The sequence below is a fragment of the Oncorhynchus mykiss genome, chromosome 7, assembly GCF_013265735.2.
Source record: "Oncorhynchus mykiss isolate Arlee chromosome 7, USDA_OmykA_1.1, whole genome shotgun sequence".
NCBI classification, from domain to species: domain Eukaryota; kingdom Metazoa; phylum Chordata; class Actinopteri; order Salmoniformes; family Salmonidae; genus Oncorhynchus; species Oncorhynchus mykiss.
The window spans coordinates 61,632,771-61,651,265 of record NC_048571.1 but is presented as its reverse complement, the minus strand read 5'-3'; the positions used below and the strand labels follow the sequence as shown (position 1 = coordinate 61,651,265).

Below are 18,495 nucleotides of genomic sequence, written 5' to 3'. Positions count from 1 at the left end.
TTGACTGTCCTCACTGATGGTTTCACGTGTTTAATGAGGGGTAAATACTTGGGGAGTAGGAACAGTGAAAGGTGATCAGACTGGCTTTGTAAGCCTCCGGAATGTTTGTATACACGTGGTCTAGTGTATTGTCTCCTCTGGTGGGGCAGGAGACATGGAATTTTGGAGAGAAAAAAATCAGATTTGAGTAAAATCCCCTGCAACAATAAAAGCACCACCAGGATGTGCTGTTTGCTAATAGTAACCTGCAGTTCTTTCATTGCTAGTTTAGCATTAGCATCCGGAGGTATATAGGCTGCAGTAACAACAATGGACGTAAGCTCCCGAGGCAAGTAGAAAGGCCTGCACCTAATCATCAAGTACTCCAAATTGGTTGAGCAGTAACTCCCGGTTATGTTACTGTCTGTACATAATGCTTTGTTTACATAAATGCACAGGCCACCTCTGGTCTTATCAGAGTCCTCTGCCGTACGATCAGCCCTGAAGACGTTGCGCCCCTCTTGCCAATAGCGTTGTCGGGTATGCTGTTGTTTAGCCACATTTCCGTGAAAATCATGACGCTACAGTCCATAATCCTTTTTTGTGAGATGATTCTTAGTCGTATTTCATCCATTTTGTTCACAAGTGACCGGACGTTAGCGAGGAAAAGGCTAGGTTGTGAAAGCCGATGTGAGGTTAGCATTTGCCTAGCCTGTAGGCCACTCTGCTTTCCTCGCCTTTGTTTACGATCTCAACGCCGCCTCCGGACACCTCCTCTCTGCGATGTTTCAGTCTCCCGGGGCGTCTTCGCGATCTCCAGTGGAAGTTGTAAGATGTCAAAAACTCTCTTTATGCATGTTGTTCCAATATCCAGGAGTTCTTGTCGGCTATATAGAGTGTACGTCAGGCTGTACTGAGTGAATAAACTAAGAACTATTAAGTGAATTACTGCTAATTCACAAAATCTGGGTAGCCGCTGAGCCTCGTATTGTACACGTGCCGCCATTATTATTTATTTATTTATTATTATTTAATAAAACAAAAAAAAATATGTACAGTTGAAGTTGGAAGTTTACGTACAACTACATTTAAACTCAGTTTTTCACAATTCCTGACTTTTAAACCCAGTAAAAATGCAGTTTTAGGTCAGAAGGATCACCGCTTTATTTTAAGAATGTGAATGTAGTAAGAATGTAGTAGAGAATTATTTATTTCAGCTTTTATTTTTTGTCCATTTGGAAGACCCATTTGCGACGAAGCTTTAACTTCCTGACTGATGGCTTGAGATGTTTCTTCAATATATCCGCAGAATTTTCCATTCTCATGATGCCATCTATTTTGTGAAGTACACCAGTCCGTCCTGCAGCAAAGCACCACCACATGATGCTGTCATCCCTGTGCTTCACGGTTGGGATGGTGTTCTTTGGCTTGCAAGCCTCCCCCTTTTTCCTCCAAACATAACGATGGTCATTATGGCCAAACAGTTTTATTTTAGTTTCTTCAGACCAGAGGAGATTTCTCCAAAAAGTACAATATTTTTCCCCATGTGCAGTTGCAAACTGTAGTCTGGCTTTTTTTATGGTGGTTTTGGAGCAGTATCTTCTTCCTTACTGAGCGGCATTTCAGATTATGTCGATATAGGACTCGTTTTACTGTGGATATAGATACTTTTGTACCGGTTTCCTCCAGAATCTTCACAATGTCCTTTGCTGTTGTTCTGGGATTGATTTGCACTTTTCGCACAAAAGTACACTAATCTCTAGGAGACAGAACGTGTCTCCTTCCTGAGCGGTATGATGGCTGCGTGGTCCCGTGGTGTTTATACTTGTGTACTATTGTTTGTACATGTCACGTAGATTAGGCCAGAAGGCTATTCTGGAAAACCTAACCTCTATCAAAATAAAAAGATGGTGGCGCCGCAAAAGTTCTTCTGTGCAAGGGTGTTCATATACAAAGTGATTCCGGAACAAAAACAACTTTACCGCCATCAAACATATACCTTATGGGCCAGCTAAAAACAATGCTACCCCATCCAAAGCTCAATCCAAAATGCCTCTCCATGAACTGAAAGAGAGGCTCATTTTGTAGAGCTAGCCCCTCCCCTCAGAACAATGAACACTAATTAATTAAGCAATTACCTATACAATCCTACATTTTCCATTTAACTAAACATACTAAAGTATATACATTACAACACGTTTGTGAAACAAAATCACAACCTAACATTTACAAAATTACATCACTACTGACAGTGTCTTTCAATATTCTCATTTACATTAATGAGCCATTTGGAACAGGCACTACAAAGTCAGCCCAATTCCCTTAGCTCGGGTCCTTATCCAGCATACCCGGAAGCTACAGAGATGGACAGAGAGAGGAACAGAACAAACAAACACGCTCCTCCACAACATCGATAAGTATAATAAATATTGCTTATATTAAATATGAACACTGACACAAGTGTGAAATGTATGTACTAAGACAGAGAAGTTAACTTGTGTGTCGACCCACATTGTTAACTTATCTGATAACGGAGCAGGGAGGAGTGATGAATGTGTGCGTGCTTTAAAGTACCAAATGCTGCCCGCGGCCAGTGATGGACTTCTACGTCAGAGTACAGATGAACGTGGTACCTTCAGGTGTTTGTAAATTGCTCCCAATGATGACTTGTGGAGGTCAGCCTTTATTGGCTGATTTCTTTTGATTTTCCCATGATGTCAAGCAAAGAGGCACTGAGTTTGAAGGTAGGCCTTGAAATAATACATCCACAGGGACGCCTCCAATTGACTCAAATGAGGTCAATTAGCCTATCAGAAGCGTCTAAAGCCATGACATAATTTTCTGGAATTTTCCAAGCTGTTTAAAGGCACAGTCAACTTAGTGTATGTAAACCTCTGAACCACTGGAATTGTGATCGAGTGAATTGTAAGTGAAATAATCTTTCTGTAAACAATTGTTGGAAATACACAAAGTAGATGTCCTAACCAACCTGCCAAAACTATGATTTGTTAACAAGAAATTTGTGGAGTGGTTGAAAAATGACTCCAACCTAAGTGTATGTAAACTTCCGACTTAAACTGTAATACATAAAAAAAACTAAATACTGCAAAGTATCCTAAGAGCTAGAAGCACGTCAACCCTCTGTCACGTTCGTTGAATGGAGGAGACCAAGGCGCAGCGTGAGATGAATACATTTTCTTTAATAAGACGAAGAACACTTAAACTTACAAACCAACAAAACGAACGTGAAGCTATATATGATAAGTGCAGACACAGGAAACTAACACATAGACAATAACCCACAAATTTCCCAAAGAATATGGCTGCCTAAATATGGTTCCCAATCAGAGACAACGATAAACAGCTGCCTCTGATTGAGAACCAATCTAGGCAACCATAGACATACAAAGCACCTAGATAGTAAACAACCCCATAAACATACAAAATCCAAAGACAGTACAAAAACACATACATCACCCATATCACACCCTGACCTAACCAAAATAATAAAGAAAAAACAAGAATACTAAGGTCAGGGCGTGACACCCTCTCTGTCGATCCAGTGTGTTTGTGTTGGTGTATAAGAGTAAAAATTTGTTTAATTTGAGATTGCTTATAAAAATTGAATAACTAGGCAGCAATCAAAATTAACTATTAATTTGATTTTTTCCTGGCAAGTGTCCTCTTTCATTCTAACAAATTTGCTGTGAGAGAGAGGGAAGCACATAATAACTTCTCTTCTGTGGTGCCATTGAATTAGCAGGGCACATCCATTCTGCTGCCTAGCGAGGATGCCAAGCAGACAAAGCTCGATGTGATAATTGTCTGTGTGACTTGTTGGCCAAGCACTGGCCAAAGTAGAGTGAACCTCAAGCCATAGAGAATTCTTCTATACTGCTCCCTTCATTTTCCCATGTCTCGGGGCTACTTAGCCAGTCTGTTCCAGTTATTCCACATGAAATGGAGGTGGTGGAAAATGATTTGGGCAGATTGTCGACCCGAAAACCAGCTTACCCTTGGTGTTAATGAATTTTGATGCACTTTTTCTCTGAGAGAACATTGTGTGACTGTTTCTCAGGTTTCTCTGTGTCACCCTGGCAATTGGTGGCCGAGCAGACATAGAGAGAGAGTGAGAAGAAAAGAGAGAAAGAGGTTAGAAATTTCAGGAGAAAGCAATAGGAAATGCGTGTCATCTATGAATCAAAATCAAATTTGATTTGTCACATACACATGGTTAGCAGATGTTAATGCGAGTGTAGCGAAATGCTTGTTCTTCTAGTTCCGACAATGCAGTAATAACCAACGAGTAATCTAACCTAACAATTTCACAACAACTACCTTATACACACAAGTGTAGAGGAATGAAGAATATGTACATAAAAATATATGAATGAGTGATGGTACAGACCGGCATAGGCAAGATGCAGTAGATGGTATCGAGTACAATATATACATATGAGATGAGTATTGTATGGTATGTAAACATTATATGAAGTGGCATTGTTTAAAGTGGCCAGTGATACATTTTTCATCAATTTTTACATAATTAAAGTGGCTGGAGTTGAGTCAGTATGTTGGCAGCAGCCACTCAATGTTAGTGGTGGCTGTTTAACAGTCTGATGGCCTTGAGATAGAAGCTGTTTTTCAGTCTCGGTCCCTGCTTTGCTGCACCTGTACTGACCTCACCTTCTGGATGATAGCGGGGTGAACAGGCAGTGGCTCGGGTGGTTGAGGTCCTTGATGATCTTTATGGCCTTCCTGTGATGCGTTGTGCAGACCTCACTACCCTCTGGAGAGCCTTACGGTTGTGGGAGGAGCAGTTGTCGTACCAGGCGGTGATACAGCCCGACAGGATGCTCTAGATTGTGCATCTGTAAAAGTTTGAGTGCTTTTGGTGACAAGCCAAATTTCTTCAGCGGTTAGAGGCGCTGCTGCTCCTTCTTCATCACGCTGTCTGTGTGGGTGGACCAATTCAGTTTGTCCGTGATGTGTACGCCAAGGAACTTAAAACTTACTACCCTCTCCACTACTGTCCCGTTGATGTGGATAGGGGGGTGCTCCCTCTGCTGTTTCTGAAGTCCACGATCATCTCCTTTGTTTTGTTGACGTTGAGTGTGAGGTTATTTTCCTGACACCACACTCCGAGGGCCCTCACCTCCTCCCTGTAGGCCGTCTCGTCGTTGTTGGTAATCAAGCCTACCACTGTAGTGTCGTCTGCAAACTTGATGATTGAGTTGGAGGTGTGCATGGCCATGCAGTCGTGGGTGAACAGGGAGTACAGGAGGGGGCTCAGAACGCACCCTTGTGGGGCCCCAGTGTTGAGGATCAGCGGGGTGGAGATGTTGTTACCTACCCTCACCACCTGGAGGCGGCCCGTCAGGAAGTACAGTACCCAGTTGCACAGGGTGGGGTCACAGGGTGGTGTTAAATGCTGAGATGTAGTCGATGAACAGCATTCTCACGTAGGTATTCCTCTTGTCCAGATGGATTAGGGCAGTGTGCAGTGTGGTTGCGATTGCGTCGTCTGTGGACCTATTGGGGCTGTAAGCAAATTGTAGTCGGTCTAGGGTGTTATGTAGGGTGGAGGTGATATGGTGATTGACTAGTCTCTCAAAGCACTTCATGATGACGGAAGTGAGTGCTACGGGGCGTGAGTCGTTTAGCTCAGTTACCTTATCTTTCTTGGGAACAGGAACATTGGTGGCCCTCTTGAAGCATGTGGGAACAGCAGACTGGGACAAGGATTGATTGAATATGTCTGTAAACACACCAGCCAGCTGTTCTGCGCATGCTCTGAGGACGCGGCTGGGGATGCCGTCTGGGCCTGCAGCCATGTGAGGGTTAACACGTTTAAATGTTTTACTCACGTCGGCTGCAGTGAAAGAGAGCCCGCAGGTATTGGTAGCGGGCCCTGTCAGTGGCACTGTATTGTCCTCAAAGGGAAAAGTTGTTTCGTCTGTCTGGGAGCAAGACATCCTGGTTCGCGATGGGCTGGTTTTCTTTTTGTAATCCGTGATTGACTGTAGACCCTGCCACATACCTCTTGTGTCTGAGCCGTTGAATTGCGACTCTACACTGACGCTTAGCTTGTTTGATTGCCTTGCGGAGGGAATAGCTATGCTGTTTGTATTTGGTCATGTTCCCAGTCACCTTGCCCTGATTTAAAATCAGTGGTTCGCACTTTCAGTTTCGTGCGAATGCTGCCATCAATCCACGGTTTCTGGTTTGGGAATGTTTTAATAGTTGCTGTGGGTATGACATCGCCGATGCACTTGCTAATAAACTCGCTCACTGAATCAGCGTATTCGTCAATGTTGTTGTTTGACACAATGCGGAACATATCCCAGTCCATTTGATCAAAGCAATCTTGAAGCGTGGAATCAGATTGGTCGAACCAGCGTTGAACAGACCTGAGCGCGGGAGCTTCCCGTTTTAGTTTCTGTCTTTAGGCTGGGAGCAACAAAATGGAGTCGTGGTCAACTTTTCCGAAAGGAGGGTGGGGGAGGGCCTTATATGCGTCGCGGAAGTTAGAATAACAATGATCCAGGGTTTTACCAGCCCTGGTTGCACAATTGATATGCTGATATCATTTAGGGAGTCTTGTTTTCAGATTAGCCTTGTTAAAATCGCCAGCTACAATGAATGCAGCCTCAGGATATGTGGTTTCCAATTTACATAGAGTCAAATGAAGTTCGTTCAGGGCCGTCGATGTGTCTGCTTGTGGAGAATATATGCGGCTGTGATTATAATCAAAGAGAATTCTCTTGGTAGATAATGCGGTCGACATATGATTGTGAGGAATTCTAAGTCAGGTGAACAGAAGAACTTGAGTTCCTGTATATTGTTATGATCACACCACGTCTCGTTAATCATAAGGCACACCACCCCGCCCTTCTTCTTACCAGAAAGATGCTTGTTTTTGTCGGCGCGATGCATGAAGAGACCAGCTGGCTGTACCGACTCCGATAGTGTGTCTTGAGTGAGCCATGTTTCCGTGAAGCAAAGAACGTTACAGTCTCTGATGTCTCTCTGGAATTCTACCCTTGCACGGATTTCATCTACCTTGTTGTCAAGAGACTGGACATTAGCGAGTAGTATACTCGGGAGCAGTGCACAATGTGCCCGTCTCCGGAGCCTGACCAGAAGACCTCTTCGTCTGCCCCTTTTACGGCATCGTTGTTTTGGTTCGCCGGCTGGGATCCGATCCATTGTCCTGGGTGGTGGGCAAAACAGAGGATCCGCTTCGGGAAAGTCGTATTCCTGGTCGTAATGATGGTGAGTTGACGTTGCTCTTATATCCAATAGTTCCTCCCGACAGTATGTAATAAAACCAACAATTTCCTTGTGTACCAATGTAAGAAATAACAGGTAAAAAACAAAATACTGCATAGTTTCCTAGGAACGCGAAGCGAGGCGGCCTTCTCTGTCGGCGCCGGAAGTACACCTCTCTACAGTACTGAGAGATGTCATAATTTCTGAGAGGAAATCAGTAGGCCTTGGACATCAGTTGGGGCATTTAATTCATACCTGGAGCACAGATAGTGGGGTCCAAAATTATTGACACCCTTGGTAAAGCAAAAATGCAAAAAATAGCAAAAATGACTATAAAATAAATAATTTAAAAGGTGAGCTATATTGTAGGCAAAAAAACTGGGAAATTATACACGGAGTGTACAAAAGACTATGAATACCGGCTCTTTTCATGACAAAGACCGACCAGGTGAAAGCTATGATTCCTTATTGATGGGGGGGGGGGGGGGGGTGCAACTCAGTAGTAGGAATGTATTCTTAATGTTTTGTACACTCATTGTATAATTTTATACTAATACAATTGCTCTTAGAAAAACATTTTGTTTAACAAGTAATATTTTTTTTTTCAAAATGGTAGGGTACAAAATTGACACCCCTGTGTTCAGACTGAGATAGCCATTTCAAAATGTACATTTTGTGGCCAATTAATCATTTATTTGTGGATTTTGATGTGTGCTTGGAGTTATTGTCTTGCTGGAAGGCAAACCCGGTTGAAAAACAGAAGCAAATGCAGAAAAGTACCTCATACCTACTGTAAAATATGGTGGTGGATCATTGCTGTTATGGGGCTATTGTTAAGGTCAACGGCATTGTGAGCTTTACCAATTACCAGGACAATTTAGCCAAAAACCTGGTTGCCTCTGCCAGAAGGCTGACACTTGGCCGCAAGTGGATCTTCCTGCACTACAATAACCCCAAGTACTAATCAGAATCCACAAAAAAAATGTTTAATTGACCACAAAATCAACATTTTGCAATGGTCATCTTAGCCTCCGGACCTGTGCTTTGAATTGAAGAAGGCAGTTCATACGAATAGATTAAGAATGGAAAGATTCTGTAAGGAGGAAGGGTCTAAGATCCCTCCCTAAGTGTTTTCCAATCTCATAAAACATTTTAGAAAAGGTTATTGAAAAAGAGTATTGACAACAGGGATGCCAATAATTTTGACCCCATCTTTTTGAGATTTGTTTTATTACTTGCTAAACAAAATATATTTCCCTGAGCAATTTTATTATTATAAAATATTATTTCCTAATTTCTTTGAGCATACAATATAGATCAGTATTTGTATTTATTTTGGTCATCTTTTTAAATGGCGCCAGTATTTATGGACCTGACTGTATCTCGGGTGTGATCCCTAGGGCCTGGAAGGCTCCTCATGTGCCCCTCTGACATTAATAATTTTCACCCGATCTCTAAACTGCCTTGCTTAGCGAAAAATGTTGAATCTTTAATAAACACTCAGTTTAGTGTCCATCGGTCTGGTTTCAGGCCATTCATAGCACTATATCTGCTGCTTCTTTGGTGACAAATGACATTGTAAATTACCTGGGTCAGGCAGCCTGAAATTGGTTTTAAAACTACCTGACAGGCAGGACACAATGTGTTTCTTCTGATGGTGTTAAATCACGATTCCTTGATATTATGAAAAGTTGTCCCCCAGTGGTCAATGTTGGGCCCTGTACTTTTACTATCTATATAAACAATATTTTCTTGTCTGTAAGAAATTGTAACCTCCCCTTGTATGCGGATGATACTTTAGTGCATTCTGTTGGCCCTTCTGTTGACAAGGGTCTTTCAGAACTTTTATGGTTTTCAGAAAGCCTTTGTTGAACTGGACTTGGTACATAATGCAGGGACAAATAAGTATACAGTTGAAGTCGGAATTTTACATACACCTTAGCCAAATACATTTAAACTCAGTTTCACAATTCCTGACATTTAATCCTTAAAATCCCCTGTCTTAGGTCAGTTAACCTGTAGTGACACCCCATCCCATGAACGGGACCGTTGTCATCATCTGACACTAATTAGCATAACGCAACGGACATAAATCTTCCTAGAAAATCTTCCTATTCATGAAAATCACAAGTGAAATATATTGGAACACAGCTTAGCCTTTTGTTAATCACCCTGTCATCTCAGATTTTCAAAATATGCTTTACAGCCAACGCTAGACAAGCATTTGTGTAAGCTTATCATAGCCTAGCATAGCATTATGCCTTGCTAGCAGCAGGCAACCTTGTCACGGAAATCAGAAAAGCAATCAAATTAAATCGTTTACCTTTGATGAACTTCGGATGTTTTCACTCACGAGACTCCCAGGTAGACAGCCAAAGTATCATTTTTTCCCAAAATATTATTTTTGTGGGCGAAATAGCTCCGTTTGTTCTTCACGTTTGGCTGAGAAATCGCCCAGAAATTGCGGTCACCACAACGCCGAAAAATATTCAAAATTAGCTCCATAATATTGACAGAAACATGGCAAACATTGTTTAGAATCCATCCTCAAGGTGTTTTTCTAATATCTATTCGATAATATATCCGTCGGGACAATTCGTTTTTCACTAGGACCGATTAGAGTAATGGCTACCTCTGTATTTTACGCGAGAATCTCTCTCAGAGCCACCATGTGACCACTTACGCAATGTGGCCGCCTATGGCTATTCTTCAACAGAAATGCGGAAAACTACGTCACAATGCTGTAGACACCTTGGGGAATACGTAGAAAGCGTAAGTTATTGATGGTACATTCACAGCTGAATAGGGAGTCATTGGAACGCAGCGCTTTCAAAACCTGGGGCACTTCCGGATTGGATTTTTCTCAGGCTTTCGCCTGCAACATCAGTTCTGTTATACTCACAGACAATATCTTTACAGTTTTGGAAACGTTAGAGTGTTTTCTATCCAAAGCTGTAAATTATATGCATATTCTAGCATCCTTTCCTGACAAATTATCCCGTTTAAAACGGGAACGTTTTTTTTCCAAAAATGAAAATACTGCCCCCTAACACCAAGAGGTTTTAAGATCACAACTTTATTTTAAGAATGTGAAATGTCAGAATAATAGTGGAGAGAAAAAAAAAATGCAGCTTTTATTTCTTTCATCACATTCCTTGTGGGTCAGAAGTTTACATACACTCAATTAGTATTTGGTAGCATTGTCTTTAAATTGTTTAACTTGGGTCAAGCATTTTGGGTAGCCTTCCACAAGCTTCCCAAATCAGTTGGGTGAATTTTGGCCCATTCCTCCTGACAGAGTTGGTGTAACTGAGTCAGGTTTGTAGGCCTCCTTGCTCGCACACGCTTTTTCAGTTCTGCCCACACATTTTCTATAGGGTTGAGGTCAGGGCTTTGTGATGGCCACTCCAATACCTTGACTTTGTTGTCCTTAAGCCATTTTGCCACAACTTTGGAAGTAAGCTTGGGGTCATTGTCCATTTGGAAGACCCATTTGTGACCAAGCTTTAACTTCCTGACTGATGGCTTGAGATGTTGCTTCAATATATCCACATAATTTTCCATCCTCACGATGCCATCTATTTTGTGAAGTGCACCATTCCCTCCTGCAGCAAAGCACCCCCACAACATGATGTTGCCACACCTGTGCTTCATGGTTGGGATGGTGTTCTTCGACTTGCAAGCATCTCCCTTTTTCCTCCAAACATCACGATGGTCATTATTGCCAAACAGTTCTATTTTAGTTTCTTCAGACCAGAGGACATTTCTCCAAAAACGACGATCTTTGTCCCCATGTGTAGTTGCAAACCGTGGTCTGGCTTTTTTTTATGGTGGTTTTGGAGCAGTGGCTTCTTCCTTGCAGCCTTTCAGGTTATGTCGATATAGGACTCGTTTTACTGTGGATATAGATACTTTTGTACCTGTTTCCTCCAGCATCTTCACAAGGTCCTTTGCTGTTGTTCTGGGATTGATTTTCACTTTTCGCCCCAAAGTACGTTACTATTGTTTGTCCAGATAAACGTGGTACCTTCAGGCGTTTGGAAATTGCTCACAAGGATGAACCTGGCGTGTGGAGGTCTACAATTTTTGGGCTGATTTCTTTAGATTTTCCCATGATGTCAAGCAAAGAGGGACTGAGTTTAAAGGTAGGCATTGAAATACATCCACAGGTACACCTCCAATTGATTCAAATGATGCCAATTAGCCTATCAGAACATAGGTTTCTGGAATTTTCCGAGCTGTTTAAAGGCACAGTCAACTTAGTGTATGTAAGCTTCTGACCCACTGGAATTGTGATACAGTGAACTATAAGTGAAATCATCTGTCTGTAAACAATTGTTGGAAAATGTACTTGTGTCATGCACAAAGTAGATGTCCTAAGCGACTTGCCAAAACTATAGTTTGTTACAAGAAATTTGTGGAGTGGTTGAAAAACAAGTTTTAATGACTAACCTCTGACTTCAACTGTGTATTATTTTCTAAAATGCTTTAAAAGGTATCTGATGGTTTCTGAATATGTGCTTTGGATGGTGCCCACATTGTTTGTGTCACGGCTTATAAATATCTGGGTATCTGGATTGAAGAAAAGCTATCTTTCAAGAAGCATATTGATGAGTTAGTTAAGAATTAAAATGGTTTTCCTTTATAGCAGTGGTCACCAACCTTTTCTGAGTCAAAATGCAAGCAGAGATCTATCACTCTTTTAAACAAAAAAAAAACAAGCCTATGCAACATTAACCAAATAAAACTGTTCTGTAGCGATAAGGTTTGTGCAGTAGACTATAGGCCCAATACATTTTCACTGCATATTGGCTACGCTTGAATTTCTCTGCCAGTGTGGTTCTTCTCATACCATTTAGAAATTATATTTCAACATTTTGGGTATTTGATCCCACTGGTACTAGATCATTTGTTGTAATACTTGTGAGGCACAGCTGAGTGAGCATAATCTTTTGTTTATTTTTTTACTGGCCTGCATCTGATGGTCAATCAGAGGAGAGAGCAGTGGTAAGGCTGCCTCCCACCTGACTCACCATCCCTCCTCTCTCCCACCACTGAGAAAATGGGACACAGTCTTCCAGCTCATGGCGAGCCTAAGTCGCACTGCATTACTTCTGCCTCATGCACCAATTCATGTTTTTACTCCTATGACTAGAGAAAGGGAAATATTCCTTGATATTAAAAAAGACACAAGCCGCTAATAATAACAACGCAAACTTAGCGAAATGCACATTTATGGCTTAGAAAACTGTTGAACAAAGTGTTGACAGTGCTGAATAACAACGCAAACATGAACTTACTCATAAAAACAGCAGCTCTTTGTTGTATTTGTTGAGTCTCTAGTCATATTTTTAAAAGTTGAAATTTCACATGATCAACTTTGCTGTGCATTCAAGGCTTCTTTTTACTCGTCTGGTGCAAGGTAACTGTGCAGACACAGTGATCTGAGCTGTCTGATTGACCAGCGGTATACCTATAGTTGTACTTCGTTTGCACTCTGGGGCTGACGGCTAGGCAGAGTTCTACCTTCAGACACATTCAATTGTTCAAAATGAGAAGACTTTGCCTTCCCGGCACTAGGCTGCTGAATCAAGTGCACATACTGTTAACAGCATGAAGAAAGAAAAAAAAATATGTTTGGTGATCAACTAGGAATTGCTTGGAGATCGACCGGTTGGTGACCACTGCTTTATAGGAATAGGTCAAATCAAATCAAATCAAATGTTATTTGTCACATACACATGGTTAGCAGATGTTAATGCGAGTGTAGCGAAATGCTTGTGCTTCTAGTTCCGACAATGCAGTAATAGCAAGTAATCTAACTAACAATTCCAAAACTACTGTCTTGTACACAGTGTAAGGGGATAAAGAATATGTACATAAGGATATATGAATGAGTGATGGTACAGAGCAGCATAGACAAGATACAGTAGATGGTATCGAGTACAGTATGTACAAATGAGATGAGTATGTAAACAAAGTGGCATAGTTTAAAGTGGCTAGTGATACATGTATTACATAAGGATACAGTCGATGATATAGAGTACAGTATAACGTATGCATATGAGATGAATAATGTAGGGTAAGTAACATTATATAAGGTAGCATTGTTTAAAGTGGCTAGTGATATATTTACATCATTTCCCATCAATTCCCATTATTAAAGTGGCTGGAGTTGAGTCAGTGTCAGTGTGTTGGCAGCAGCCACTCAGTGTTAGTGGTGGCTGTTTAACAGTCTGATGGCCTTGAGATAGAAGCTGTTTTTCAGTCTCTCGGTCCCAGCTTTGATGCACCTGTACTGACCTCGCCTTCTGGATGATAGCGGGGTGAACAGGCAGTGGCTCGGGTGGTTGATGTCCTTGATGATCTTTATGGCCTTCCTGTGACATCGGGTGGTGTCCTGGAGGGCAGGTAGTTTGCCCCCGGTGATGCGTTGTGCAGACCTCACTACCCTCTGGAGAGCCTTACGGTTGAGGGCGGTGCAGTTGCCATACCAGGCGGTGATACAGCCCGCCAGGATGCTCTCGATTGTGCATCTGTAGAAGTTTGTGAGTGCTTTTGGTGACAAGCCGAATTTCTTCAGCCTCCTGAGGTTGAAGAGGCGCTGCTGCGCCTTCTTCACGATGCTGTCTGTGTGAGTGGACCAATTCAGTTTGTCTGTGATGTGTATGCCGAGGAACTTAAAACTTGCTACCCTCTCGAATCCTGTTCCATCCATGTGGATAGGGGGGTGTTCCCTCTGCTGTTTCCTGAAGTCCACAATCATCTCCTTAGTTTTGTTGACGTTGAGTGTGAGGTTATTTTCCTGACACCACACTCCGAGGGCCCTCACCTCCTCCATGTAGGCCGTCTCGTCGTTGTTGGTAATCAAGCCTACCACTGTTGTGTTGTCTGCAAACTTGATGATTGAGTTGGAGGCGTGCGTGGCCACGCAGTCGTGGGTGAACAGGGAGTACAGGAGAGGGCTCAGAACGCACCCTTGTGGGGCCCCAGTGTTGAGGATCAGCGGGGAGGAGATGTTGTTGCCTACCCTCACCACCTGGGGGCGCCCCGTCAGTACCCAGTCCAGTACCCAGTTGCACAGGGCGGGGTCGAGACCCAGGGTCTCGAGCTTGATGACGAGCTTGGAGGGTACTATGGTGTTGAATGCCGAGCTGTAGTCGATGAACAGCATTCTCACATAGGTATTCCTCTTGTCCAGATGGGTTAGGGCAGTGTGCAGTGTGGTTGAGATTGCATCGTCTGTGGACCTATTTGGGCGGTAAGCAAATTGGAGTGGGTCTAGGGTGTCAGGTAGGGTGGAGGTGATATGGTCCTTGACTAGTCTCTCAAAGCACTTCATGATGACGGATGTGAGTGCTACGGGGCGGTAGTCGTTTAGCTCAGTTACAGTCATGCCTTTCGTTAAATAGCAATGAAAAAAACAGACATTCAGTTGACATTCATCCCGGTTATAGATTATGGTGATATTGTCTATATGAATGCTGCCTGCTCTGTATTGAAACCATTGGATGTTTGTCAGTGCACTCACTGCACTTTCTTATGGGCTACAGTTTCAGTACACATCACTCCATTCTGTATCAGAAAGTAGGCTGGCCCTCTTTTAAGTCTCGTAGATCAATGCACTGTTCTCTATTTCTTTATAAAAACCCTCTTTTGCAAACTTCCGCCTACCTTACTTCATTGTTAAATTACAGACATACGTGTCAGCAGACCCGATCACAGAGATGGGTAACTCTAGATGTCCGGTTGATCTCTACGCAATTAGGTATATCTGCATGCGCCCTGTATATGGAATGATCTGCGGAACTCTCTGCACCTTGATGTTCTGGTGCCTTTAGGGCAGTTCAAGTTGATAATGGAGGACCTCATTGTTGAGGAATGTGTTTTGCTTCTTAAATGAATTGTAGTATTGTATGCTATTATTACATTGTCTGTTAGAATGTTGTACATTTTATATTTTGTGTTCATGCAGGGCTCCCTTGAAAAAGAGGCCCTGGTCTCAATTGGACTCCCTGCTAAAATAAAGGTGAAATAGAATAAAGAATCCTAGGAGGGTGACCTGAAGGGCCACCATAGCTCTTATTGAGACTGTGCTGTTTGAGCTGCAGCACCCTGCCAGGAGTTAGAATAATTGAATACACAAGGTGCAATTTCGAAATGTGGTTGTGCATCAGCTGTCAGTCAATTAGTCCATGTCAGCAAAACAATTTTAGATTGGTAAGTTAGTCCAGCGTCTGGCTATCTAAACTTGTATTAAGAATGGTTGAATTACCAACTGGGATAGGGCCCATTGATCAAAAGTTATCGTATTAAAAACGGCAAACATTTTCCTCCACCCATTGGCAAAATGTGTAGAATTGCAGGAAATACGTTATAAAAGTGCTAAATCTTCTCTCTGCCCCATGGCAAAATGTGTTGAATTGCAGGAGGGGTGTATGGATGTGGGTACTGCAGACCCATGAGCCACTGCGGCCCCTCAGGATGAGTTCCGTTTTTCTGTGGCCCCCACTCCCATCAAAGTTGCCCATCACTGCTTTACATGTAGTGATGTTTTATATTCACTCCACAGGGCCCTACTGAGCCTGACAGTGTAGAGGGGTCTGTGACCTTCTGCAGAAACATGACCTCCACATGTTGACCTTCTGTCTGTATTCATGGGTATGTGGCCACAAGGGAATGTGAGAAGAGAACAGAGCAGATCCTTTATGTTATTAGCCATCTGCAGTGACCGTAGACAGTCAATTTGGATCTGCACTGTACTGCATTGACCACCATGACCAACACATCAGCATAGTTTCCCTGGAAACACTGTTGTCAAGGAGTGCTTTAATCTAGCTATATCATTAGTGGGGATACCACATAGGGATGGGAGATATAACCATAATGTTCTTCTGTTCTTTCCCCCGGAACAACCACATGAGCCAGGACTCATAGACAGCTGTTGCATAGATGTCCTGCATTGTTCTACTTTATTATTTTCTAATAATGTGATTTGGCCTTTCTGCTCCATTAACCTGGGGCTTGATATATGATGAAAGGCCCTAGACTCACTTCTGAGAATTTCTCTCCTCAGAGTTTTGGAGAACGCCTCGAGTGGGAAACGGGCTTCCTGCTCCAAGGAGGAAGACTCTTCTCTGCCACTTGTCCTGGGAAAACGAGCCCGGAAAACCTGGGAAGAGGACAGGAAGGAGTCGAGCTGAACTCTGTTAAACGCCTTCACCTTTATCTAATTTCTTTAAGCAAATTTTCAGGGTATAGCATGTTAAGCAATACATTTTATTTGTCATTTTATAACTTGGTTTTTCCACCAATTAGATACATTTTGAGTGGTGAAACTTGGTGGAGAAAAACCCAGTTTATTTCACCTAATTGTAAAATTCTGTCATAAAGAGCACATATGCGAAATTCTGTTTTTTAACACTGGATAAAATGGTTCCTTTCGAGAAAAGGACCTTTGAATGTTTTGGTACCTACTGGAGACCTCTCCTTTGTCCATACCCATTCAGCATTGTTCAGACCCTGTTAAGCCAGCCCCACCCATCTCTTTAAGGATTCACATGTGAGGTCATGTGCTAAACAGTTAGTAGTGTAGTAAAGATTAAGACTTAAAGTAGTAGCCTACGATAAGGAAAAATTCCAGGTAAACAGAAAGTAAAAATATTTTATGAATATTAGATTACGCTTACCCAGACACACTTGTCTAAATTGATGGGTCATGTGAAAGAAATTCTATAAACCCCAGCCACATCCAGTGGTGGAAAAAGTACTAAATGGTCATACTTGAGTAAAAGTAAAGATATCTTAATAGAAAATAACTCAAGTAAAAGTCCCCCAGTAAAATACAACTTGAGTAAAAGTCTAAAAGTATTTGGTTTTAAAAATACTTAAGTATCAAAAGTAAATGGAATTGCTAAAATGTACTTAAGTATAAATAAATAAAGGCGGCACAATTTTTTATAAACAAAAAAAATATTGACGGATAGCCAGGGGCACACTCCAACACTCAGACATAATACAAACAAAGCATTTGTGTTTAAAGTTTCTGCCATATCAGATGCAGTTGGGATGACCAGGTATGTTCTCTTGATAAGTGTATGAATTGGACAATTTTCCTGTCAAAATGTAATGAGTACTTTTGGGTGTCAGGGAAAATATATGGAGTAAAAAGTAAATTATTTGATTTCGAAATGTAGTGAAGTAAAAGGGAAAGTTGCCCTAAAATATAATTAGTAAAGTACAGATACCCCCGAAAATACTTAAGCAGTACTTTAAAGTATTTTTACTTAAGTACTTTACACCACTGGCCACATCTTTCTAAGTGGATGGGTCTCCACAGAAGGTGTAAACGGTACAGCCAAATGGTTACTTGCATTGCAGAAACATATATATAAAAAAAAAATATTTCACCTTTATTTAACCAGGTAGGCCAGTTGAGAACAAGTTCTCATTTACAACTGCGACCTGGCCAAGATAAAGCAAAGCAGTGTGACACAAACAACACAGAGTTACACATGGATTAAACAAAGGTACAGTCAATAACACAATAGAAAAGTCTATATACAGCGTGTGCAAATTAAGTAAGATTAGGGAGGTAAGGCAATAAATGGGCCATAGTGGTGAAATAATTACAATTTAGCAATTAAACACTGGAGTGATAGATGTGCATAAGATGAATGTACAAGTAGAGATACTGGGGTGCAAAGGAGCAAATAAATAAATAACAATATGGGGATGAGGTAGTTGGGTGGGCTATTTATAGATGGGCTATGTACAGGTGCAATGATCTGTAAGCTGCTCTGACAGCTGATGCTTAAAGTTAGTGAGGGAGATATGAGTTTCCAGCTTCAGTGATTTTTGCCATTTGTTCCAGTCATTGGCATCAGAGAACTGTAAGGAAAGGCAGCCAAAGGAGGAGTTTGCTTTGGCGGTGACCAGTGAAATGGATGTGGAGGTCCAGCTCGCGTGGTTACTCGTTGGCTGCGGTTGTGAGGCCAAATACTCCAAAACAACATTGGAGGCTTATGGTTGAGAAATTAACATTAAATTATCTGGCAACAGCTCTGGTGGACATTCCTGCAGCCAGCATGCCAATTGCACACTCCCTCAATTTGAGACATCTGTGGTGTTGTGGGACAAAACTGCACATTTTAGATTGTCCTTTTATTGTCCCCCAGCACAAGGTGCAACTGTGTAATAATGATCATGCTTTTTAATTTGTTTCTTGATATTTCACAACTGTCA

At 41.9% G+C, this 18,495-nt stretch overlaps 1 protein-coding gene across 3 annotated transcripts in view; it reads left to right on the top strand.

Annotated features, from left to right (window-relative positions):
- LOC110528165 (E3 ubiquitin-protein ligase RAD18) overlaps positions 1 to 17,069 on the top strand; it is a 115,785-nt gene extending 98,716 nt beyond the window's left edge. The window contains exon 13 of one of the 3 annotated variants that reach the window (XR_005052626.1): positions 16,328 to 16,419. Coding sequence is in view for 2 of the 3 variants with exons in the window: in XM_036983708.1 (XP_036839603.1) it covers positions 16,328 to 16,454 (127 nt within the window). In the remaining variant the exon portion in view is untranslated. Of the gene's footprint in view, positions 1 to 16,327 lie in introns of all 3 variants that reach the window. The other 2 variants (XM_036983708.1, XM_021609992.2) reach the window with 2 other exon arrangements.
- Positions 17,070 to 18,495: the final 1,426 nt, after the last annotated feature.